Here is a 27,198-nt window from a genome sequence, read left to right on the forward strand (position 1 = left end):
TGGAGTCGTTTGTCTGTTTAATCAAAGCTCGCAAGGCACATGTTTCAACTGAATTGCAACATCTACAGCAAAACAGATCCAGGTTTGCAAATCATTCCCCCAGCCCTCTCAGGAACTGAAACCCACCACCTGGGTTGATAACCGAGCTGGGGGTGTGTGCACCAGTCAGATGTGGTTATGCTCCATGGTTGTCCTTCCGAGGGATATCACACAACTTACTGCTGCCATCTTTGCCCACGGAAGGTGGAGATTAGAGCATACAACAGTATTTTTGCTAATCCGTAATTGGATAAGAAATTCAAGAATATCATTTTCTTCACAAGATACGAATCTTCCATGTTGTTCCATGACGACAGCGACGTTTCTCCCAACAAAAGGCTCCTTCTCTGTTACTTAAGGCTGCTGCTGTACAATCTTCTCTAATATAAAAGCAAGGTAAAAATCTTAACTGATTCTCTTAATGCAGAATCGACTGGAGTATCAAGAATACATCTTTATGATAAAACTAATAACAACTATGTCACAGTTCAAATAAAACTCAACACGTTCATTCAAACATGTATATAGGCTAATGTGCTACAACATATGTCATTTCCTTACATGTACGGTTGGCCTCATTTGTGTTTTTCTTAACACATGTGTTCTGCATGTAAGTATTCAAACTACGCTCCATGTGGTCACACATACACACAGCGTCGCAGTAAAACACAACAGGCAGTCCAGGATAGTTGAACGCTGCACATTGGTGTGGCATTATAAGGCAAGAAGCCATAAGCTGAGCGGCTTCATCCACCCAAGTGCAATTGTAACCCTGAAATGTGGTACCTGGAATGCCTTATTGCTGGTATGAAATGGTGCTTGTGAACAATCAGCTTCAAGAGAGCGGATCACTGACACGTAGACATGTAATTCCACACAGTGATTCAAACAAACGTAAGTTGTATATGGAACTCTACACTTACTTCCAATTATTGACTCCATAGCACATACAAGGTTCCTGATTGCTTGCCATAATCCACGTTAGTTTACAAACTTATCTTGATATTGCAATTGAAAAGTCTGAAACTGTTACAGTGCAACAAAACATACAGACTTGTGCATAAGGAAATAACCAGGCTGCTTTCAGCCAGAGATATGCATGCTACCCTCAGCACAATGACTGCATCCCTAGAAAGGATATTTACTCCTAACTTGTAACCCAGTTACACTAATAGATGTTTCCCCCAATGATCGCATCGGATATTTTCGATGGGTTTAGCTGAGCACTGGTTTCAAATAGAAGGAATAATTTCAATACTTGGTCTAAACTCGCAGGCCTAAAAATACAGCCAGATTATAAGGAAAAACAAACAGATTACAGACTCGTTGACATTTACAACAGTAAAGCTTTCCTCTTTTAAATCACTCCAATAGTGATAATAGATGTTTAGAAACCTCTGCGCTATCTCTTAGTGTAAACACCGTATCTGCATACAGCAGATAGGAATCGTGTATATACATCACCACATTGCAGTTCCTAACAATTTCAGGGTCAGTCCCTCTGAATTTGCATTTTAGCCAACAAATGCAGTAGGGATGGGATAGTTTTGCAGCTTTCATTGGTTGTTCAGTTGAAGGTTCATCCTATTAAGCCAGATGTTTCTTTAAAGACATCGACTCCAAAGAATCATTCCCACATGCCTGGCAGACTGGTCTCTGGGCCAGATGTGACAATAATCCATAACTGCATGCAGCTCCTGGTGGAACTTCAGTCCTGGCTTTCTGTCCAGCTGCAGCTACGTCAGCAAAGTTAAGACTACCTTTCGTGGAGCTTCCCATTCACAACACCAGGATTAGGCCCAGAGCTGGAATTAAAGAATTGTTCATTCTCTAGCAATAAAACAGGATGAACAGAAAAACTTAAGGAAGTTGTAGAGACAAATGGGGTCACATAATGAAGGCAAATTTTGGAGGGAAGCAAGATAACAGAGTGTTTTCCCACGTTTTCAGAGTTGCCAGCATAGTTGACTAATTAATGTATAAAAAGCTATGAACTACTGTGCCGTAACTGATCAATGATGGCGATGATGGTGTTTAAAAGTACAGTTATGACTACCTTAATCCATCACGAAATATTAAGTTGAATGAAATGACCATCACCCATCCCTTGCCACACACACACACGCACACAGCAGCTCGCACACAGGAGTGAAGAGCAGCAATCTCAGCAGCAAACCTAGTCGTCCTGCTACACTTGTCTAAAGTACAGCATAGTGTTGTATACTGGCCCATTCTGATGGCTGCTAAAACACAAATACACACATATGTAAGCATGGAAGAATCCTGAAGTCAAGTTCTTTCCAAGCTGGAAATCTGACTTTGTCAGCTCCTACAGGTACATCCAAGTCCAAGCACTTCCACCAAAACGTCTCCAACAATGCAGAGATCAGCGCCTCGATCTGTGGAATTGTTTAAATAACATCTTCCTTACTTGAATTACACAAATACTTCACCTACACATAAGGCGTGTGAATGTGTTCGATAAATGTAGTGTTGTTTATAGTGGAAAACAGGAAGAATTAAAAAAAACAACACAGGAACCAAAGAAAAATATTAGAAATATTAAACAAACCAAAACACTTGAAGACTTAGGATACACCACGTGATTTCTTACTAGAAATAGAAGCTACATGACTCAAACGAGCTCTTCAACATAACTTCTGCCAAAGTCTATCCACATCAGCTCTCTAATGCTGAAGTTAGAAATGCCTGTTAAATGAAGATTAAGATGATTTACAACAGGAAGACAAATGCAAGAACATGGAAGACTGTCACGCTTTCTTGTAGAGACTGTAAAATGGTCTGATTTTCCTGGTTCCTTCAAAGAAGGTATCTGTAACAGTTGGTCTGTAGAGTTCAAACAGTTCCAGTTTGGTGGAAAAAAAGCAAAACTCCAAAACCTGGTCAGTCCGCTGCACCCACATGTCTGTAGAAATCATTCTCTTAATCAACAGGAATTTTTCCAACTGAATTCCACCACAGTCAATCCTCAAAAAGAAGCTTGCATGCTTTTTCACGACTGGAAGGATATCACAGTGTTGATCCTATACACAAAGTAGGATCTATTCCAGTAGACTCGAGTGAAATAGTTCACATATGGAGAATAGTTCATTTTGATTTCATGACAAAATCGTCCATATTTTGAATAGGCGTAACTGTCACCTTCCTCACAAACCACCTGTCAGGAAAGAAGAAAAATGATTAAAACACTGAAGATAAATGACTGCAGGATGCAACTTTGTACATTCATTTATTTCATTGACACTCCAGATATTTATTTCCATACTGTACGATTCCAGTAAGGTATGAATTATACTCCCTTACAATTGGTTTTACCATCTAAAACAGCCTTGTGAATTAATACATCACTTTTCTACCCTTTCCAATTGCAGAAGTTTGCAGGGATAAAATAAAGTAAAAATAAAAAGTGATAGAATGAATTCATGCAGAAATGTAAATAAACAAATCTTTCAATGTCTCATAGAATCACCAAGATTGGAAAAGACCTAAAAGATCATCCAGTCCAACCGTTCACTTATTACCAATAGCTCCCACTAAACCATGTGCCTCAACACAACATCCAATTGCTTCTTGAACATCCCAGGTTGGTGACTCCACCAGCTCCCTGGGCAGTCTATTCCAGTGCCTGACCACCCTTTCTGAGAAGTAATATTTCCTAACGTCCAGACTGAATCTCCCCTGCAGTAGCTTAAAACCATTCCCTCTGGTCCTGTCACTAATGACACGAGAGAAGAGGCCGACCCCCAGCTCACTACAACCTCCCTTCAAGAAGTTATAGAGAGCAATGAGGTCACCCCTGAGCCTCCTCTTTTCCAGGCTGAACATTCCCAGCTCCTTCAGCCTCTCCTCATATGGCCTGTGCTCCAGACCCCTCACCAGCTTTGTTGCCCTCCTCCCAAAACACCAAGATAGTTTCTCTCAGTGAGATAGACCTTCAGCATCAGACTGCTGGAGAACATTTCTGTCTTGCTCCGTATAAACCATAAAAGCTCTTAGCCAGGGTCAGAAATAGGATACCGGGCAACTTACATTTATAGTCCAATAGTCCAATTTTATAGTCCAATTTAGAATGCAGTACCTACATTCTCACCTAAAGGATGGCAATGTGGAAAATACAGAACCCCAGGGTGGCTGAGGCTGGCAGGGACCTCTGGATCCATCAGGCCCACCCCTGCTCCAGCTGGGACAGCCAGAGCAGGGGGCCCAGGCCCATGGCCAGGCAGCTTCTCAACATCCCCAAGGAGGAGATCACACAGCACACATGGCACACAGCAATGAAGATCCATAGACCCCTCTCAGCGTCCTCTCCTTTTCCCAAGAATGACATATAAGACTATATACATGAAATTTATCTTCCCCATTGAAAACAAATCAACCAACCAATAAAAAAGTACTCAAGTTGAGGATCAGTTTGGTACAGTTAATACATAACAGGTTGAAATGTCAAACATGCTTGCATTTCCTGTCCAGGGAAAAAAAAATAATGAAGACAAGTTAACCTATGATTGCTCAGAAGTAACTGTTGGCACTATCTCCTCTATTGACCTGAGAATAAATAATGAATAGCTGTGTGAGTTTAGAGCCACTCCTGTCTTTAAGGTCAAAACTTCAACTGGCTTTTCAGGAAGCAGGTGATGAGAGCACTTGACAAAACCCACCCTGTTTCCTACTTCAACAACACTGATGGCATTCAGAACAGACATGGCATGTTGATGTCAGTAGTATATTTTCACAGCCCCACAGTTTATTGAACTAATCTTTCTACCAGCTCTGGCTTAGTCTACCTAAGGGGTGACTAACCTAGCCCAAAAGACTGGATCAAACAGACTTACAGCCTGATCAGTAGCAAAGAGGCTGTACTGAATTGAGCAGTAGGCTGGACTTCATGCCAGTATGCTCCCTGGTAAAGCTTCAGAAGAAGAGTTTATCCATTGTAAAGGTTTTCATCTTTATAGCCAGTGAAGAATGACCTTTAAGGAATGGCTTTGCTGATTTTGTAATAACTTCCGCAGGTATTACAGTCATAAACAGATATATATACCTAAACTGTATTTAATGATTGGCATAAAAGCAGCAATGCTTGATATTAATGTATTAGGGGTTCGTATCCCCCCTGTGGCACAAGTGGTAGAAGTGCCGCTCTGCTGCACAGAGGCTCGAATCCTGGGGGTTGGACTCGATGATCTCTAAGGTCCCTTCCAACCCGCACCAGACTGTGATACTGTGAGAAGGAATTAGGACAGGTAAGGAATAGAATGAGGTAAGATTACAGTTACTTAAGAAACAGACACCTCAAAACCGAATGGATCACTTTGAAGTCTTATAAGTCTTTGTCTACACACCCATTATAATTAGAAAAGTAAGATCAACACTGCAAGAATGTTTCCTTTAAAATGAATTATTTACACATTCAGACACTCACTTTTGCATTGCTGTTACTTACATGACCATTGGCAATATCCAGTAGATCTTTAACTCTGCATCCTCTTACAGGTCCCACTTCATTGCAAATTGAATCTTCAATGATCAAAAAATTGGCTTTGTAAGATGTGAGAATCTTATAAATATCCTCTGCTGACCTTTTTGAATATATTTGATAGATCTATAAATTAAGAACACGTTTTAATGCATGGTAAAGATCAGTGGAAAATTTAATATCGTGAAAACGGTGGTGAGCAAAGGATGACTTATCTTTAATAACAAGTTATATATGTATTATATGTAGATGCCAAGCTATAAAACATCTGTTTATGAATGTTCACAGTACTCCCACACATCTCAATCAGGTACTTGAGTCTTACAGGATGGAACAGTCTACAAATCATTGGTAATACACACATATTTATAGAATTGGATACTTACATTTTCATTTCTTTTTAGAAGATCATCATCATTATATAAAGGCAAGCTTGACACCATCCATCCAGTACAAAGCTTAATCACACCCATTAATTGTGGGCTGCCTGCAAACACAGCAGCCACAGGAGCTTGTCTTCTGCAAAAGCAACATCAAAATACATGTCTGAGTGCAGGACCCACTTCCCAAAATTATACTTCTAATTTTAATAACTGTACAAATCTTTGCAAATGCTATGGCAAGAACTGGCTTGCATGACACTACCTAGAAATAAGGGCACAGACTCTTCAGCAGGGTCTGCCATTATAGGACAAGGGGAAATGAAGGGGACATTTAGATTGGATACAAGGAAAAAGTACTTTAGAATAAGGGTGGTGAGGCCCTGGAACAGGTGGCCCAGTGAGGTGGGGGATGCCCATCCTTGAAGATATTCAAGGTCAGGCTGGATGGGGCTCTGAGCAACCTCATCAAGCTGCAGGTGCCCCTGCTCATGCAGGGAGTTGTACTACATGATCTTTAAGAACCCCTTCCAACTCAAATGACTCTGTGATCTTTGGGGGTCTAATTACAATTGGCATTAACACTCCAGTAGCATTGCTTTCCCTACCAGGAAAAGCACAGACTGGCAGCAATGAGGAATTTGCAAGGAAGGTCTGCTGGGTTAAGAGCTGATGGCCATCCTCTCCTTGTAATTCATGAAGCACCACTCAGAATGGTCCCAGAATGGATCAAACTATTGCTCTTCTGAGTGGTTGCTGCCTTGTGACAAAATAAGCTTGAGATGGAGGGCAGGTAGACAGCAGAACAGCATGATGTTATCTTGTAAGTGAAAGACTTGTGGTTATGCTTATTTGATACGTAGGACAAGATATTTCATCATTTATGAGTAAATACTGTCCTACAGAATAACATCTACAGTAATTACGTTTCGAGATTTTGATTTTGTATTCATATTGCAGTGTTAGTGAAAGAAAACAACCATTATCACACCTTATTACAGATCTCCAGCAACTTTTCCCATAGAGAAAATTCAAGTAAATTCATTTTATCAGAGAGAAAATCATAGGGAAGTTTACTTATAATAATGACATTCAATTAAAATTCCAATATGGATATCTAGGCATAAGCACTAAAAAATCCTTTTCATTAAAAATATGAACAGCTGCTACAAATAAGGGTAGTCAAATTGCTCTTAGCTGAGTGAATCTCAGTGCAATTCACCATGATTAATTACGTACTTGAAGTGTAATATATGCAGACTAATGTAAAAGCCATTAGGATACTTGGCATTATTCCACTTGCTGCCTTCAAAAGCTGCAGCAGTGACAAACAACATACACTACTATTAACAGAAAGAAGAAATTGGCTGGAACACCATAATTACCAGCCTTGTCTTTCCTGAAGATGAACAGGTTGGCATTAAAGACTCCATAAATACAGAAAATAATATTCTTTAATAAATGCATTCAAAGGTAAGTAAGTTATTTGAATGCAGGGGACCTCATTTTCACAGAAGTGCAGTTAGTAATGACACAGATCCAAATTAAATTGAATGAGACCAGAATCTAGTTCTGAAACTTTGGATGAAGATAAAAATATATCTGTGAAAATATCCTGACTCTAAGCTCAGCATTTGCTGTGCCCTACCCAGTCAGCCAGATAAGATCCACTGCAGCCTTCTGCTTAAAAGGGAAGTTTGAATTCCACATTACACTCCACGTTCCTTGAATAAAATCTCTAAATCTTTACATCAGGCATGTGTTTCACTGGCTCCTATACACACAAATTTCATTGTTTCTCTCCCTTGTGGCATTATAGTCAATATGAGTCTTCTAACCTGCTGAAAAGTCAGCATGTAAAGAATCAGGATGTAATAGATGCTCATCTTTCTTTGGAAATCATATCTAGTAATGATACTAAAGATAAGTGGATTGCACGTTTCAGGATCTTGTAACCAATGATAAATTCCTGCTACTTTGCATGGGAGGAATACCAAGCCTAAAGTAATCATTTATCTTCCCATCTCCCCCTACATCATGTAATGACTTGGCAAGGGAAAGCTCGGATTAATATAGGTAGCTCCACAATATACTGAGATATAAGTACCCGGGCAAAGAATTAAAATAGAAGTGCAGGAATTCATACTTACTTTATCCATGTCATAAGTTCTACTGTATCAGGATCATAGAATTCTTGTAGTTCTGAAAGCTCTGTCATTATCCTAGGGAAAAACTGATGGAAATGTTATTTGGTTACAACTATGGCAGACTAAAGAGACAACTTATTACCTATAGTAGGTATGATATCTGGAAATGGGAACCTGCTCTTAGCTGAGGAGATTCTACCCCCGTTACCAGTCAGCAGTCAGACAAATTAAGGTAGCACAATAACAGCTGTCCCATGTTAATATGAGAGTTCTAGCACATAGGAGCTGTTATACATATACCTGCACCATCTCAGAAACAGAAAGAGAGAGAGATCTTGATCACTCAGATCAAGATCACTCAGAGCCCTTAGAAAAATGTAGCAGATGAGGGACTATGCCTGACTGAGACAGAAGGCAGCCAAGTAGAAAGATGCTGAGCTGTACACTCATCTCTTTAAAGCCAGAGTAACAGAGTACAAGTCTCAGGCCATTTGCACTACCCTCATCCTATTAATCAAACTTTCCAAGCGCGGGGGTGAGTTAAGAACCCAGAGAGGACATGCTCACTACTAAAAGCAGAAGTGGGATTTCCAAGGGATGAAGCCCTCTAGAGTCCAAATCCCCACACTGCTATTACTAACAAATAATCTGTAGATGAATTCTTCTGTCAATTGAATTTTCTTTATTGTAACTGACTGCATAATTTTGAGCATCTTTAGCTTTTTTTTCCTCCCCCCTCAGGAGAATTATCTGTTACTCTGGTAGGAGCCAGTTTATGCTGCAAACAAATCTATTAATGACAGGCATTATACAGTTTGTTAAAGTACAGTCAGTGAAGACTGACTTATATATTTCGATGCCTTGTAAAAAATACTTAAATCTGCAGATTTTTCCTCCCTGTATTGGTGTGTAAGGCTTTAACTCTGCTATAATTTGACAGCTTTTCAAACACATTGTTTGCCTATGACCTTCCGTAATTTTATTTCCATGTAAGTTCTCACTAAAAAGAAGATAGACACACAACTTGCTTTTCAGTATTCCAAGTATTTATTTGGCAATATTTTCTTTGTTGAGTTAGTGCATGTATTCAAAGCATAAAAGCTGAACATTATAATGTTTTCATTTAAATTCAAATGCTTCTTAATTACAGGAAGTCATTGTTACTAAGCTGAATTGTTAAATACCTCATACTGAAAAACATAAACAATTTTGTTTAAAAACAAAATGAAGTAAAATAAAATAGAAAAGCCAGCACATTTTCAGAGGATGCCAGCTTTTATTTCACCTTGACGTTACGTTTGCTCAGTGTTTTGACTCATATGCTGCCTAAAGACAAAACAAAATACAGAACAGTATGTTTCCTACCTCTTTCCACAAGCTGAATCCAATTATTGTGGGAACTGCCATACTCAGAATGAGAGCCTAGAAAACAGATGTTAGAAGAAAAGGATTATGGATTGTTCTCCATTCTCCAACCTCAACTAAGCTGTTGCTGTTTGTATAGCAGCAGGCTACGTTTATGCCTGAAACCTTAAGAGTGATTGCAGGTGAATCATTGCAATTTTCTAGCAGGAAAAAGCTTTCTGCAAAAAATAATCTGTCTAACTTAGCACTGTGTAACTGATTTGACCCATGTTATATTTACCACCAATATTAGTGACTGTTAATTACTGCTCATCTAAGAACAGCACTTCTCTGAAATGGCTACACCAGAACACATCCAACACAAAGTCACTGCAGCTACTATTTCTTAGAAAGTTGTTTTACTCTCACTGATTAAATACCTACCACCTTTTAGTCAAATTTCCTAGTGAAACAAGGCTTATGTCAATGCATGTCTGCATGCCTGTACTTTTTCTTGTGTGCTTTTTCTACAGAACACTTGACCTTCTTGGCCAGTCTCAACTAAATACGACAGAGGGCTTGAGGTCTCAAAGATCTATTAAAAGAAATTAAATGTGTTTGAGAAAGAGGGATAAAGATTGCTCTGCTCCTCATGAGAAAAAGGCTCTGCTTTATCACCAGGTACCAGAGAACATGGGAAAACACGCAGTTAGGAATGCAAAACAAGATCTACTGTTTACAGAACTACACGTCCTTTTAGTGGGCTTTTCGTTAAGTCTTAAGTAATTGTCGTTGGAAAAGTGATATGACAGTGAGCTTCACTTTCCAAGACATCGTTGACAGCAGCTCACCAGCAGTATCGGATGCACAGCTTTCAGTCGCAGCCACTTGAAGAGCGTCATCCAAAGCTCAGGAGAACAAACACCAAATGCAGCGAGCATGCAAACATATGGAGTCCACAGGTATTTCATTCTGAAAAAGATTGCAAGAACTACATTGGCACTTTGCACACATCATCGTATTCAGGCTACTTATAAAAAAAAACAGGTTTTTTTTGGCTTTTTCCAAACAAGTCAATCCAAGATCAAATCTGGTGGCATCAGAGGGCAAAGGAAATTTCTAGCAGAAGAGCAGGCACCTGATTATTTGCTGTAAGATGTAGAGGTATGATCCCAGATAACAAAATCCTTCACAGAGTTCAGGGGAGGATGAAAGAAATAAAACAAACAAGACTTGTGAAGTCACTTGGCTGTTACAGCTTTCCAGCCAGATAAGGACAAAAAAGCAGCTATCCAGCAAAGTTGTACAGACACTGTATTATAAGGGATTTCCTGAAGAAAGGAAAGGAAAATATTTAATAAACAATTTACTATTTGTTGGTTTTTTTCTGCCTCTTGAGGATAGATGAGTCAAGACAGATATTTGGCAACACAACAGTTTGCTCACTTTAATAATTTATGCATATTCAGATATTAGGATGATTAATGTAAATGTATAAACACAACTGCCACTTTCCAGCTGATTTGGCTGAGAGCTAGACTGGAACAAAATGGTTATCCAAGCACAAGTTCCTGTAGCTTTAAGAACTAATACTCAACAATATTTTTGATGATGTTTTCACTGCTGCCTAACATGTCAGGCAAAGGTATATTCAGTGCTTGTCTACATACAATAAGATGGTTGAGAAATCTTCCACACCTTGAAGAACATTCGAGAACACACACTATCCATTCAAACACTGCACGAGATCTCACTAGAATACAACATTCAAAGAACGATAGAGCACTTCTGTGCTTAAATACCATAAGGAGAGGGATTCAATTTCCTCTAATTAATTTCTTGGATTCTGGCTGCATTAAAGCTTACAGAATGCACTAAAGAGACCAAGCACAATTCATCATACTCCTCTTTTTGATTTGCAGTGAAAATTCTCTTTGCTACCTCCCCTACCAACGTGTACCACTGTATGCCAAATATATTTCTGAAAAGACTTTTGAGCTGTAGATACATTTGAAAGGGGTAAATAGCCCATCACATCCAGTTAAGAGATCACTGTTGCTTTCAAAAGAGATACATCAAAACAAGACTTACCCTTCCAAACACATCGCTAGAGAACCAAGTAAAATTGTGTGAATTACATGATAAACTATTTCTGGCCTCTCTCCAATTCGACCATCCTCAAGTTTAACTGTCTCTTTCAGTGGTTCACCACTGCAGTTGGAGAAAATGAGACATCACTTAATTCAGACATTATCTCAGGCAAAGGTGTCAATAAAAATATTTTTATGACCATTAGGTAAGCAGTACACTGAGATCATTCAGTTTCATATCATAAACTACTGTTTGCACTGCTTAATTGGTTTTTGATCTTTGTCAGTGATCTATAGGGACCTGCAGTCCCTTGTATTGGACTACAACTTCTTTGGAGCAACAGTTATGAATTAATACAATAGGGTCATCATCTAGGACCGTAAATTCTATCTATGGTGCTTCAGCAACAAGATTCAACCTAATTGAAGAGCACACATACACCACAAACACTTAAAATACATCTACAGAGTGCTTCATCTAAGTTCTTTCATGTCATTAAGTTGCTGAAAAAATTCAGAACCCATATTACTACATACACACCATCTTATCACAAATAAGACTACAAAACCAGTTTTTAGTCACAGTACTAGAACTTACAGGAATAAACTGCAAATAAAAAGCCAATCACAACCAAAATCTTACAATGAATGTTCTTCTGAAAACAAGATAGCAAGACACGTGACATACATTTTGTTCCACCATTAAGCAATACCAGTTAGAAAGTTGTAATAAGCAATTAACTGCTTGTAAATCAGGAAGTTTTTCTTTTGAGAAGGGAGAAAGTTTATTTTAAACTCTTCTTAAAAACCCATAGGATATAATGAAGTTACTGCACTTCACAAAACATTATGCAGCTAATAGGGCCAACAGCAAAGATCGGTAGAGTCTGCTTTCTTGTTTTGAATTTATCATCGCACCTCCAACATGACATACATTTTCACTTACACCACTATAATCTGTATCTATTGAAAGTCTTACTCCTTGAAAAGAAGGGAAAAAAAAAAAAAAAAGTTATTGATTTTTGCTGCTGGAAAGTGAGAAATTTGCCTTAAAACCTGAGCACTTATACTATTTATCTCCTACCAGGGAGATGTAATTTCCCAGCCATTCAGTTCCAGGATAAATTATGCTGGGATTTACACAGTGCTGCATTCTGAGTCTGCACGTGGACAGTTCCAGTATCCCTTCTCTCAAGGGAACTGTAAATCACTGTGAAACTACAAATAATTGAGTCCGTGCAGCTTCAGCTCTGTTTCAAGCAGCAAAGAGGTATGAACCTGATCACGGTAAACATAATAAATAAATAAATAACATGGAAGCATCCAAACTGGAAATCCTCTCAACTCCGCCCTTCTCATTCTTTGCAATATGAAAACTTGAAGGGAAAAAAACCCCACAAAACCAAAGAAAGAAAAGAAAAAAGAGAGTGACAAGTCCTCCAGCAACAATCCAGTGACTGCTGCTGGAAAGGGAAAACAGACAAAACCTCTTTCTCACAATGGTAAGAGACATAAACATGTGACAAAATTGAAAGCCAGATCTCTGCAGGAACTTCCCTTTTGGAAAACAAAAGAAAAAAAGAAAGTAAAACCAGAGACAATTCCCTGTCCTCACTAGAGGGATGCTCAGGAAGCTCCTCACTAATAAACTTTCTGCAGAAGCCTTAGGGCTTTCCACTGCTGCCCACAGCCTTACAAGCTGAGTGGTGCAGTGGGTCCTCACTTAGGCTAAGGCCTCGGCCACTTACACAATTGGCCATTCACTTCTATATCCAAGCAGGTCTTATCTCTAACCTCTTATATTCCAATAAAAATAAGTTACTTACCAAATTCTCCTAAAAACGACCTGAGTTACAGAAAAAATGCAGATAATTAATACTAGAATATAGAAAGGCAACAGCGATGACTGTGTTAGCCGCAAAAAAAAGTCTTGGGAGGGTGCCTGAAGAGATTCTTGACAAAGGAGCCAATTCATTGTAAAATTCCTAGTAAGGCAAAAACATCCCATTAAAAACCAATAACAATGCCACATAGATTAGGAAGGGAAAAAAAATAGTAGACAAGCAAGCACATTTTCATCTACTCATGTCACAGGAAACTATTTGAAATTCATCTTTGAAAAGTGATATTCTATAATTTGGAACTGCTTTATAAGTACTCCTTACAGTAACTGTCAAAAGCTTATCTTAAAAAAAAAAAAAAAAAAGAGCCTGTGATCTGAAGAGGCCACACTATGACTCTTCTATGTCACAAAAACCCAGCCTCCTGTATAACTGTTATGAAGAACACAAAGAACTTCGTTGTCACAGTGGATTAAGATTCTAGCGATACTGATACAAGAAGGTATGCTTGTCCTCATTCCAAAGGGAAAGTGGTCATCGGAGATCACACACGAGCCCAAAGCATCGCCAAGGATGGAATCCACAATGCTGAAATTCTAATCCTGCAACTGATCCCACTTGATCATTCCTCTTTCTCAGCTAATGAGCAAAAAGACAACAAACTCTGCCAAGAAGTTCTATCAGTGCATATTCTCAACAGGAATTGATGTGACACATCATGTCATGAAAGCATTCTTGTCTTATTCTCTTCTGCTTTCCTCCCCCTCTTCTTTTAACCTCAAGTGAAGACAAGAGAATTCTACCACTTTCAGTTAGACAGAACCAGTTTTAGGATTAACAGCTGAGCATGTTAAAAGCCTTAAAAGACAAATCTTGAAGTTTTTATGCTGCAAACCACAATTCCAGCATTTAGTTACACAACTTTCCAGGGGTAGCTGCATCCAGTTTGTTTCAATCACCACCTTCAATACAGGGTTGCACAGCCTGGAGAGTAACATGTAGCAAGTTGTTGGGGAAATAAACATATCTGCAATACCTGATGGCTGAAATAACCAAAATCCTGACCAAAGGCAGCCTTGAATTTTTGTTCAAAACACTTAAGAATTAATTACACCCTTCAGAGCCCTGTTTTCCAGCCATGAGAAGTTAAGACCACTACCCTGACTGTATTATCTCTGCTTCCAAGTCTCATTAGAAACATCAGCTGGGGTAGAAGATGTTGTTGCCCTTCATCATAAAGCAAAAATCTATGTAAAGTTTTCACTCCCAGGGGATGAAAAATACTGAAGTGCCTCAGAAACCTCCAGACCTTGAGTAAATTCTACATATGCATCTCTTAAAACTCGTTTGTAAGACCAAGTGAAAAAGGTAAAGTTTCTCTAATTCCTCTATAAATACAGACAAGCCACTGAAATTTTAGACTTCTCAGAATAGTTTCAGAAGTTTGAATATCTTATAGGGTGTAAAAAAAAAAGTAAATAAACTTACTTAGTTGTGTTTAAGCCAAGTTTTATCTCAAGAAACTTCAGCAAATGCTCATTTTCTTTATGAGGAACAAACATCTGAAAATTAATTTAGCAGAGAAAAAAATCTTATCAAGTGTTGGAAGCAGCTTTCATTACTCACTTCATTCAGGTTACAAAATGGCAGGGAAAATTTGGTTATTTGAGATTTAGTTAGAATGAATAAATTAGATTAAGTGCATCAGTTAAGGTACCAATATGGTACCGTAAATCTTCACTTAAATGAATCTATCTTTAGGTTTTCCTAGAGACCACCATACACTGCATTTCATACATACACCCCAAAGAGAGGGCAAATGAAAGCTGTCAGCAAAGTGTTGGAAGGTTACTGAGTTATGTGAAAAGGACCGTGGAAAACGGACTTACATTTACCCCTGAGCAAGCCAAAGAACACTGTGTTTGGCTCTCCTAAGCAACAGGACTGCAGCTTAGCAGGAGTTACGAGCATTTGTAATCATCACATAAATTGTTTGAACTGCCAAAGTTCTCTGCACTGTCTACACATTTTAAGTCATATTTTTCAAGATTAGGTTTTATATTCCTGGATACACAGCAAAGCTGCCTAATCTGAATGGTGCAAGAAAACATCAGGTTTGAGCATTGTCTCGACGTTTTTTAGGGTTCACTACGTTCTGAATGTATATGTTGACACTGTTTATTAATACAACCAAGGTGAGCTTGAGACATAAGGGGAAAGCACTAATTATGCAAAAGGCAAGGGCAGATAAGTGGGAGTTAATAATCAAAATGCAAGACCAGGTTAAAATCCCATTGAAAACTATAATCTACTTTAAAACTACTAGCTCTTTTCCATGCACAGAAATACTGATTTAATATTCAACCCAAATGGTAGAGGTGATCCAAGTTATAACAAAAAACACATTTATAACTAGTGTGTGATTTAAAGAATATTTCAATACTATGCTTTAATCTCAATCCAAAAACTTCAAACCCCAAATGAAAAACAGCTGCTTGAGTTGTTAGATAAAATGTTTTTAGATAAATATATGGACACAAAATTACTCAGTCTTCAGTATTTCAATTTGCTATGAATTAAGCTATTACCTCTCAGATCAGTACCATAGAATCACATAGTGGTTTGGGTTAGAAGGGATCTTTAAGATCACCTGGTTCCAACCCCCTGCTATAGCCAGGGATACCTCCTCCTAGACCAGGTTGCTCAAAGCCCCATCCAGCCTGGCCTTGAATGCTTTCCAAGCATGTAGATAAGCAGCATGTCAAATAATATTTCCAATATATAGCCATTGCTTTCCATTTAGATTATAACAATTAAAATGACTTTGTACAGCAGAATCTTACCTTTAGTAATAAGTTTAGTGTCAGTGTTACTGTCAGTACCAAATATATGTACATAATTTTCAGCAATCTTGACATAAATGTACCTTTCTTCACATTCATCTGCAAAAACAGTTTAAGAATGCTGTATCACTTGGAGTTCAGTTAAGTAATAAAAACTGCATTCAGAGTTAGAGGAGAGTCTTGTTACCTGAAGGTATTTAGAGAGCATTAAAGCTGCTACAAGACTCAGTAATGGTGACACTAGTAAGGCTGAATTTTCAAACTGCAATAAATACCCCAGGAAGAGAGAAAACATGTAGATTTTGTACACTTCATGCACCTGTCAACAAGAAAAGATAAAATTACAATGGATACACAGTCTGCTTCCTAGAGCAGTAGACAGTTCAGTCCATTTCCTTGCTGATCAGGAGATTAACGGATACATTTCAATCCTCCAGCTCAGGAGGCTACCAGGGTACCATCTGGATATGAAAAGTCTTTCATACCAAAACAACCCTGGTCAGCCTCAGTAACTAACACACCACTGCTCCACAGGGAATATGAAAAATACCAGACGTAGTAGTAGTGTTTTACAAGGGCTCTTTGTTCTGTAGCACTGTGCTGTAGCAGTAACCACAATGTAACAGCATGAAAACACAGTTTGAGGGGAGGAGGTGATTACTGTCAACATGTCCTTTACCTGTCCTCACAAAAAACTTGTTCATTTATCCTAAGGAATACATATTCTGCTACTGACACTCACTTTGTTATTTACTAATTGATAAGCAGATCTCATACATTTCAAAACTTGATTCTTCAGAACAAGTTTAAAGCTATTACATTCCCCCAGTGGTCAGGACATGCACTTCAGCTGGACTCAGGCCATGAGACACCCAAGTGATGCACTTTGGAGCAGTATGAGGCTGTATTTCAGCCCTTAGCTATAGGTAGGCTGACGAGTTCTGATACCTTCTCTGACTGTGCCAGGGCAAAACTGTCAAGCAGAAAAAGAGACACGGCCTGGACAAACAGGAGGTAGTGACTGTACTCCCACATCATCATGAAGGTGTATGTCGAAGCACTCACCAAAAGGTAACAAAATTTCTAGAGGGAGAAAGAACGAGAGAAAAGAAAAAAAGAAAAAGCACTTCAATTTGCTACCTATGGATCTCCGTCACAAAGCAAGTGAGAGGTCATTACATCAGAAATTACAGAAATTCACTATTTTAGGAAATAATTCAGATACAGAACTCAGACGTATTTAACACTTCAGACAGAAAAAAAGAGTCATTACTGAAACATTCAAAAGCATTCAAAGCCAGTCGGAAGAAACGCCTTTGTTGGAGAGAGGAAGCTACCACCATCTTCTCCCAGCAACAAGAAAAACAACAGAATAGCTTAAACATTGAGAGAAATTTGGCTTCTGTTCATCTTCAAAAGGCAGCACACAGCTAATTACCACACTGTTCTCTCTTAACCCTCATTGGGGGCATAACAGGGCAGGGCACTTTTGCTTAGCAAAACCCACACACGCCTACTTGAAAGCCAAGAGGCTGTTTTGAAAAGAGCAAACAAAACATCTGTTTTCTGCAGGTAACTACTCTAGAGCACAGTTCTATCACCAATTCTTTATTAAGAAATTAATTTTCTTTTACCTCTGCAGAACAATTTAGGTTTTTTTTTAAATAGCCTGTGAGAGCTGCTACTTGACATGCAAAATATGGCAAAGCCCAATTTTCCCTTGATGGTATGGAGTAATCAATTCTTGTTGTATCTGTCCTAGAATAAAGTACAGACAAACACAATTATTAAAGATTTATGGAGCAAAAATATCAAGGAAAGCCTAAACGTTATTTTTAGTTAGCACCGTGGCCTTGCAAGCAAGCTATTCCTGTAAAAGGTTCAAAGTAACATTAATACAGTTTTGCTGCTGATACAGGTCACAAATTTAATATCAGCACAGAAGGTCTGATCTTTACTCGCTTATTAAGCAGAACTCCTAATGAGGAGGCATTTACAGGACCGAAGCCAAGAAGCAGAACCTCCAGCCATCTTTCCCTACCTCCACAGGAAATGTCACATTGTGACAGTCCCATTATGGACATGACAGCAGCTTTTCATGCTAACGTGAACATCTGCTGAGTGAGAAGAGTTCTTCCAGTTCTCACAGGAGATGTTTTAGGAGTGGACTGGGCAGCAGAGTGCAGCATACTTGGAATACAAAGCAGTGCAGCACCAGCAGATACTTTGTCTACAGAGAAAACCCTGGCCAGTAAAACAAGAGGTTAAAGATGGATGGGGAGCATGGGACAGAATAGCAGCAGAGTCTTCTTGTGGGATGACCTGACAGTACCTGCACAATTAAAGCTACAGCAGAAAGTTATACAGTGCTGCAGTGACTCAGAAGGACAAGAGACGCTTTCGCATGTAATCAAAGGCACTGGTTTCAGAGATACATCATTTTCTTTGTGTCTACTATGCTTTCAAAAAGGAGCTTCAAGCTCCTTTATCACTTGGATATTTGAAAGCGTCACCTTTCATTTTTACTTCTGAAGTATCTCACAGAGGTGTATCTGGAGCTTTAAACTACTGGATCTTTCAATTGTTTAAGTGCTTAATATTCCTTGCTGGTGAAAAAAGGAAAAAGACAGATTTATTCACAGTTTTTCCTACTTTTCACTGCTCACATCAGGTTGGTGAGCAGTGTTTTTACCTATTTTATCTATTACCTATATAGGTTTGTTCATGATGACTTCACACTCCAAAAAGATGCAAAGATGCTTCTCAACAGTTCAGCTTTAAAGGTACATCTCTAATATTTTGCTTGTCCATAGCTCTTCTATTTTAAAGGGCCTCAACATTGTTTTAGAATTAATAAGTGCTGGAGTTAAAGCTGGATGTGGCTCTGGGCAGCCTGGTCTGGTGGTTGGTGACCCTGCTCACGGCTGGGAGGTTGAAACTAGATGATCTTTGAGGACCTTTTCAACCCAGGCCATTCTATGATTCTATGATAAGTGCTCTCAAGTTCACAGAGCTATCTGGTGACAAAGCAAGAACCAGAACACAACTGTTGTCATTGCCTAAATGAAGTTCCCTACCACTGTGGTGCTTCATAAAAGGAAGAGATACTTTCATGCAAACAAAACATTGTAAGATAAAAAACTCTTGAGCTCAGAATCATTTAAGAAGATTCCACACTGCACAGAGAAATGCCACCAAAAAAGAACAAAAAACAATCAAAGTCTTGTTACAGAAAAAAATGTGCTTGGTCATTTCCTTCAAAGCAACAAAATAATGGTCACAATGTTTAGAGCTGGCCACAGACAATAACTCCGTTTGCAGCAACATCAGCAATTTGTTTTCATCCTTCATCAGAACAAAACCCAAACCTTCTGATGAACACTTTTGCAAAATGGAACTGTGTGAACATATTCATGTATTCACACATGCTCATAAACTCAGGCCAATTGTCAGCGTGGCTTGTTTGGACAGCAGAAGGCCCCAAAAGCATCAATGGAGTCAGTGGGAAACATTCTGTATTCAGTACAAGAGGTTGCTCTCACAATGACAACACCAAGTTTAATAACAAGCATTTTATTCCACTCTAATATTTTCAAATGCCTTATTAAGAAACTAGATTGTATAAAGATGTTTTTCTTACCTGTTAATAATGAACCATGCTACAGTCAGCATTCCTGCCAGCCAAGTCCCACTCATAACCCAACTGGTTACAAACAATGCAGTCACATAAATTCCCTGCAGTCCAAAAACTATACCAATGTAGAAATACACTGGTTCAATAACTTCCTGAAATTACAAATAAAAATGAAGAGAGATAGCAGCAACTGAGCCGAAGCTGGAAATTATTGCTATTTACTGCTTGCATACTGCTAACAGTGTGCTAGATGCTTTACAAACAGGTAAGAGACAGTTTCTATCCTAAGAAAGAATCAATCACGCTTTTATTGGGGCTCAGGAGGACAAAGCAGTGTCTGCTGACAGCACATGCAGAATTCAGCTTGCTACTGCTATGACTTGTGCATGCGCTATAGCACCAACACTGTATGTGTCAGGTTTGAAAAATCATACTGCAGTGAGGTATAAGTTTACAGGACACATACATAAGAAAAAAACTAAAGAGATAAATGAGAGAGTATAAGGTAGAACACAAGTGTGCAGCATAAGCAGAACAAAGCCCACGTGGAGCAGAGAGAGACAGTAGGTGCATATACAAAAATGTTTTTCCCTTTTACCCACACTGAACGGATAGAGACAGGTACTGCTGTAGGAAATGTCAGTACTCTGAAGGATCTAACTATTTATTTTGAATGAGTAGCACAGTTATTCTCAACAGTTCTAAGTGGTTTGTAGAAGCAAAGAAATAACAGACAGAAAAGTGTAGTGCATATAAGCTCCCACAAAATCCTACTCCAAATGCTGATGAGAACTGAAGAGAAGTGGTAGGCTTAGCTAAATTCATTCAACAAAAATTGCATGTATTTACTGTATACAACAGAGAAAGGCACATATGCACACAGTGAAAGCAGAAGAAGCAGGAGAAATGCACATACTTCACTACCAGATGCTTGATATAATACACTGGCAATCAACTCGGGGTACAAGGTCATCTGCTGGACTGCATTTATGGTCTTCAGCGATACCGTCTTATTGTTGTGTGTCAACTCATAAACACCTATAGACCAAAGAAAATATGTTATTCTTGGAATCACTTACTATTGTTGTTCTTGGAAGGGAGCATGTATATTCAAAGGTTGGGGGAAACAGATTTGACCACTGAAGCTACTCACTGATTTAACATTTCTAATTTTAAAAGGAAGCAGAAATTACTGTTTTAGATGTCAGTGCATCCTATGGATGCTGCAATTAAATTACTAATGTTTTTTGAACTAGTCTTTAAGTAGAAGGTCAACCCCTCCCCATAAAAAAACATAGTCTTTTCAGAAACAACACACACATGCAGTTCTGGAACAAGCTACCTATAGGTCACCTTACAGGAGGTTCTTCAGAAGCGACACAAAGATCTATAAAGGATGAGCAGGATGCATTAAACCTGCATACACAAAGAAGTCAGATATGACGGCTTTCTCAGCCCTGCGTTTGTGAGACTTCCACGAATCTCTCAACACAATACACTTCTGTATGGGACTGAGATAAAGTTGGCATACTTGTAGGATACATCACTCTCAGAGACATTATAACTGAAACAATAACTTGTCATTACTTCGGACAATGGAAGGAAGGGGAATAATACTTCAACTATAAAAAAGAAAAAAAAAAAAAAAGGAAAAAAAAAAGAACAATAATCCCAACAACAATGAAACAGCAAAATAAGATCACTGTTTCCAGCTCCAAACATATCCTGATGTGTGGTCTGCAGCTGCTTCTCTGCGGGCCAACCTTGTTCTAACAGAGCACAAAAAGCCACTCTCAGCACTGCCATGACACACCTCTGTAAACCATGCACCTCCAAAATACCAAGTAGACCTACAGGCTTTGCAGAGCCAGCTGCAGAATGCCCATGAATAGGGCAGCCCATCTGCCCACAGCAGCATTAAACTTCCTGGAGATGATGAGAAACTAACTACACCGAAGCCCTATTGTACCCTACAGACACATGCTGCACATCAGCTGGGAAACTGCTACCAAAAAGACTATACCTATAAAGTTCAAATGGCTTCAGATTTAGTTTCATAAGAGGACTGAACTGATTCGGTGGCTTAATTCTACAAGGCAGAGCTGTTTGCTCCTTCTTCCCTCCCTGAATTCTCACCTTTCCCCTTGAGCTAACCCTGGTGCTCTTCTGGAGTCACTAAAACAGCAAAACACTGTTCAAGCTTCTTTTCAATGTTTTAATCTTCCACTGGTTCAAGGACATGACCCAGATTATGGATGGGAGAGCTCCAGAGCCAGTGCAGGACAGAGTGCTGAGGCACGAAGGGAAGAGACACCATCACAACCGGCTTTTTCTCCTCCCCTGTGGCTTCTGTCCTCCTTTCTCAACCCTCATCACCATCTATAAATTAGAGCTGTCAGGTTTAGGAACAGCTGGCAAGGACAGCACTGAGCAGATAAACTCCTGACAGAAACTGTTCTATCTTCTGATGGGACGAAACAGGAATCTCCATCCCATATTTCCAAATTAAATATATATAATGCTTACAGGACTAAAAATCCACTGTGCAACATAGGCAAACCTAACAATAACTATAAGACAATATCAGCATCACATAAATCTCACTCTCTGAAGTTTGGTCAGTGCGCAGTTGTTAGTTAACCTAAACAATTACAAGAGTATTTGTCTTCAAAAGGAAAACGAGACCTCTTAAGGTTAAGGAAACAAACAGTTTTGTACCTCTTTCAAAGGAAGGAGCCTTTAGTAGTTCTTTATAGAATGAATAATAAATGGCGCTGTCACCTTGAAATGTAATTTCTCGTTCAAGTTCCTAGGGAAAAAAAATATATATAGATATATATTCACCTACAATCTCTTCTCATAGAAAACCATACATTTTTAGATAGTCTGGTTTTGTAATACTGCACATGGTTATGACTCCACTGTACATCTCCAAAGTATCTCACAGAACATTAATCTTCCCAGCTCATCTGTCAGATATATAACACTCTATAACTTAGCAGGCATGCTCAGAATGAGAGCAACTCAAATCCACATAGAAAGTTAGTAGGAGACCCACAAGATCACTTCATAGTCACAGACCTGAATTTCACTTGACTTTCTCTAATTCACTAACAGTTCTTACAGCACACATCCCTGACGTTTAGCTTGTACTAAACATAGTTTATCCCAGCGCATATTTTTTCCCCTTCAAATTTTAGAGAAGTTATTTCATCTAATCATGACAACAAGGAAAATCAGATAAAAACATGACCACGCAGAACCGCTGTAAGCAGCAGAAACACCAGGTTTTAAAGAGCTATTTCAAAGACAGAGGCCCCCGAGTAGAAAGGCACAGGATTGTGAAAGCAAGCAGTTCCAAGCTGGCACAGATCAGCTTTGATTTCAAGGACACAATTTGGCCTTTGTTTCGGTAGTTTAACTTTTTCTTTACCTGCCTGCTGGAAAACCAGAATTTCCGCTCATGATATGTGGAGAGGTACACGGCGTACATCATCCCGCTAGTGACTGCCGCCAGGCAGCCAAAGAACAGCTTCGCAAAACGCTGAATTAACATACCTGAAAAGGGACAGGGAAAAAGCTAAAATAGTCCAGAGGACTTAAGAAAAACAAAGAGCGTGTCCTAAGCACGACTTGTTCTGAAGAGCAAGTGAACATACCGGCATCAGAATTATCAGCACAGATACACTTAGAACTGGATTGTTCTTCCTTTGCCCCAGTTTTCTCTCTTGATTACTGCCGCTACCTCGTGGGCCTTTAGCATGAAGTACCCACACACTGCATTGTGAATTTATCACCCTTCTAACAAGCTTCAATTGTAAAGGAATTTCGAGAGCGGAAAATGTATTACGAGTAAAGAGAGAAAACTCCGGGATTCACTCAAAACACTGTAGAACTCTTACACACGTCAACAGAAAAAGGTCTCAGTGCCACATTTAACATCAGTGCTGAGATGTTCTGTTCCCAATTCTGCTTTTCAAATGTAAAAATGAACCAAATTTTACCCATTTCATTCAACTGGTATCTACTCCCCCTGTAGCTCCCTCAAGCCAGTATGTGCTTTTAACTTAAAAGCTTCTGGTAGCTCGATGGGCCTTTGCCTGAAATTACACCTGGCCTTAGTTCTGTGCCTTGACAAGCTGTAGGTACTCTCTGTGCATGCTTGTTTCAGTGCGGTTATTTCATACTTTCCAGCTTGTCAACACAAAGATTACTCCAGATGCAATTACAATATATATACGTGCTCAAATAGACAACGATCAGGTCCATAACACCCTCCCTTCGAGTGAAACAACCCAGGAACAGCACTTTGCAGTACATAACATGTCATCATTAAAGAATTCTAACGCGAATGCCAGTTTCTCTCAAAACATTCTGCGTTAGATTTTTGAATAAGCCTGTTCTAAATTACTGCGCTAGAAATATATTCCTATAAAATGTCAAAAAAAAGAATGAAAATAAAATCAAATCAGAACTCGGCTGAAAATTCTGTACTTACATTTTGGCGATCTTCCCAGCTTCGAGTTTTCTTTGTTTCTCTCCTCTGGAGCCATTTTGTCAGATTCAGTGCAGTTTTGTTTCCTTCTCTGTCGCAGGTCTGCTGCCCCTGAGGACATTTGGTAGGATGTTATTGCAATGGTACTGCTAAAATCGCACCCTGAGAAATCCACAGTGCACAGTGCAACAATGCAGAGGTCAATTTGGATGCTATCCCTTTGAAAACTCAGTGGGTTTCTCTAGAGGCCAGACTCTGGGATTGCCCATAGCTCAAACAGGAAGCGAGCTGTTTCACTCCCTGGTCAACATGTTACACAAGGGAAGGAAATAGGAAGAGCAGGTAAAGCTGGCACAGACACTGGGACAAATCAGTGCCACTTCCACTCAGGTTAAACTGTAATGACACTCCAGCATTATCATCTCACTGATCTACTGCCCAACAGTGGTTACAGAACTCCAAACAGTGCTCCCCCATCGCACAGCCATTCCACTTTCAGTTGCAGTGTCTATCTTCCAACCCCCAGTAAAGCTGATAAAGACTCCGCTGGTATATTCACAGCAAAATGGGTCTGCTTTTAAATCCCGGTGCCTGGATTTATAAGTTAGAAACGAGGCAGTAATACATATGCCATGATGTCAAACCAAACCAAAAGACACACTGGTACCTCTCCGTGTGCTGTGCATTAAGTCAATCAGCAACTCAAACACAGTGTGCTGCAATGGGAAATCACTTGTATCACACAAGATAATGCTGGAGAAAGTATTTAGATCACCAGAACTGCTTGCAAAGCCAACCACACGGCCTTGTCATCCTGGTTACAAGCAAAGCTATGGAGCGAAAACACTGGGGGAAAGTGCATTTCCTTCATTCCTTTAGGACATTAGTGAGGCAAAGTGGGAGCGTAGGACGCCTGTAAAGGCCAGGGTTAGCAGCAGCAACAGGAAACTTCTAAAGAGAAATTAAGGTAAAATCCTAGTTCTGAAGCGGCTACACCTCAGTCAGCAAATAATGCTCAGTAGCTCCCCACCCCCCACCCCCAACAGTAATAACAAGAGGTCCAAACATGCCATTTGTTTCATTTGCAGCTGCCTCCAACAAGTAAAGTGCTGTTTCCACTTCTTTGAATCCTTTACATGGGGTGAAATTAAAGTCAAACAAGGTGATGACTAAAAATAATGTAGGAGTCCGAACTGATGACACAGCCTCTGTCTGGTACCTCTCTATTCAGCAAGCAATTTATCATCCAACATTGCTCTTTAGTTCCCTGCAAGTTCTCAATACGTTCTTAACTCTTGCCTAGAGAACACACTCCACTTAGTCGTGGGTATCTCCTTGCTCTTGCAAGCCACTCCAGTGATCCATCTGTTGCCTGCAAAGCTTCTGCTGTCTGCAGTTCCTGTTCTGCCATCGAAAGACAGACAGAGAAGGGGGAAGCGTTCAGAGAAGGACCAAAAGAACAATGAAAGGTGCGTGTGATGGCTCCCATACAAAGCTCAGCACGCAGGTTAGGATATTATCGTTGCTCTGCAAAGCTGATGGGACAGATATCTGCGTACAGCCCTGTTCCTCACATGAGGATACCGGAGCCGGCTTGTGGGTGTTCCTACCAAGGAGTGCTCCGTGCATGAAGAGCTCACACGGCCCCACAACGAGCCGAAGACTTCAGAACACACGGAAATCACCGCCAGCTTGGGACAGCCGGGAGATGGAGCGGGACAGCGCGGGGCGTGCGTTTCCCTCTTGCGTTTCTCACAGCGCTCACTGGAAAGCTGAACGCCATCTCAACCCCCACAGAGGGGGACGGCCAGGAGAGACACGGCGGAAAACGAGCCAAGAGCTGCAAAACGTAACAGCGGGGAAACGGAGGGGATGCGGAGCCGAGCAGCACCCGCAGCGCCGGCGGACGGAAGGGGCCGAGGGGCCGCGCCAGGAGGGCTGAGCTCGGCGCAGGAGCGAGACCGAGCGGCCCCGAGGGGGGAGCGGGATTCACCTCTTGGCGTCGGGCCGCGCCGCCCTCCTTCCCCCCCCCGTCACCCGGAGGCGGCCGGGCCGTGCTGGGGGTGACACCCGCGCCGCCGCCCCTCACCTTCCTCCATCCTGCGGCCGCCTCCCGCCGCCGGGGCCCCGCGCCGCTCCGTGCGGGGAGGCGATGCCGCCCCCCCCGCGCTCCGTCCGCCGCCGCCCGGCTCTCGTCGGCCCCGCGGGCGGCAGCGCTCTCGCATACCACGGCCCCGCGCTTCCTGGCGCCGCAGCCGGGCGGCCTCTGCCGCGGGGGAACGGTGGCGGCCGGGCCGAGGGAGGTGGCGGACCGAGGCGGTACCGAGGCAGGCGGCGCGCTCTGCCCCGCTTCCGGGGGAAGGCGCTGCCCCTCGGTGTTCCCGGAGCTCTATGGCAATGGGAAGCGCAGTGCTGCGCTCTGCCGCCTCCGCCTGGCGGCCCGGCTGCGGACACGGGGGACGGTCCTCACAGAGGCGGCAGTGGAACAGGCTGGTGCCCCGTCAGCTGCTGGGAAGCTGATTGGGTTCCTTGTCGGGCAGATGAAAGGAGAAACTAAAGCAATTTGTGTGTCCTGTTGGAGCGTAAAATGAGATTTATAGGTTTCCTGGGTTTTTTAATAAAATTGAACGTACTCCTGCAATTGTTGATTTATTGGATAGTTAAAAGAGTTGCTTATGTTTGTAATGTTTGGGGTTGGCCTCTTCTCTTGTGTAATCGATGACAGAACTAGAGGGAATGGTTTTAAGCTGTGCCAGGGGAGATTCAGGCTGGACATTAGGAAGTATTACTTCTCGGAAAGGGTAGTCAGTCATTGAAATGCACTGCACAGGGAGGTGGTGGAGTCACCGACCATGGGAGTGTTCAAGAAACGTTTGGATGTTGTGTTG

The 27,198-nt window shown here is 40.6% G+C and overlaps 1 protein-coding gene across 5 annotated transcripts; it reads right to left on the bottom strand.

Moving 5' to 3' along the window:
• Positions 1-26,686, bottom strand: DPY19L4 (dpy-19 like 4). 5 transcript variants are annotated; one of them, XM_085537203.1, is made up of 20 exons: positions 26,400-26,686; positions 24,314-24,421; positions 23,249-23,373; positions 22,534-22,624; positions 20,732-20,853; positions 19,822-19,967; positions 17,816-17,939; positions 17,130-17,264; positions 16,369-16,500; positions 16,182-16,280; positions 14,827-14,900; positions 13,324-13,482; positions 11,499-11,618; positions 10,259-10,379; positions 9,429-9,485; positions 8,067-8,149; positions 5,923-6,055; positions 5,500-5,662; positions 4,230-4,354; positions 2,580-3,217 (listed from the first exon to the last, which is right to left on the bottom strand). In XM_085537203.1, the coding sequence occupies exons 1-20, from the start codon at positions 26,533-26,535 to the stop codon at positions 3,053-3,055; spliced, it is 2,418 nt and encodes an 805-aa protein (XP_085393329.1). In that variant the 5' UTR covers positions 26,536-26,686; the 3' UTR covers positions 2,580-3,052. The 5 variants fall into 5 exon arrangements, 4 of the variants coding, with proteins under 4 accessions (XP_015711421.1, XP_015711422.1, XP_085393328.1 ...); XM_015855935.3 differs by lacking the exon at positions 4,230-4,354 and having other exon boundaries at positions 1-3,217; positions 5,504-5,662; XM_015855936.3 differs by lacking the exons at positions 4,230-4,354; positions 26,400-26,686 and adding an exon at positions 25,921-26,055 and having other exon boundaries at positions 1-3,217; positions 5,504-5,662.
• Positions 26,687-27,198: the final 512 nt, after the last annotated feature.

This window comes from Coturnix japonica, chromosome 2, assembly GCF_054131305.1.
Source record: "Coturnix japonica strain WE chromosome 2, WE-NBRP24, whole genome shotgun sequence".
Lineage (NCBI taxonomy): Eukaryota > Metazoa > Chordata > Aves > Galliformes > Phasianidae > Coturnix > Coturnix japonica.

What these genes read in the sequence shown, in the direction of transcription:
- DPY19L4 (XM_085537203.1), bottom strand. Translation starts at nt 26,535, where the DNA reads ATGCGAGAGCGCTGCCGCCCGCGGGGCCGACGAGAGCCGGGCGGCGGC. An exon ending in ACCTAAATTGTTCTGCAGAG is followed by an intron (nt 17,265 to 17,815) that starts GTAAAAGAAAAT and finishes TTCTCCCTCTAG; the next exon opens with AAATTTTGTTACCTTTTGGT. An exon ending in TATTGCCAATGGTCATGTAA is followed by an intron (nt 4,355 to 5,499) that starts GTAACAGCAATG and finishes GAGGACGCTGAG; the next exon opens with AGGGGTCTATGGATCTTCAT.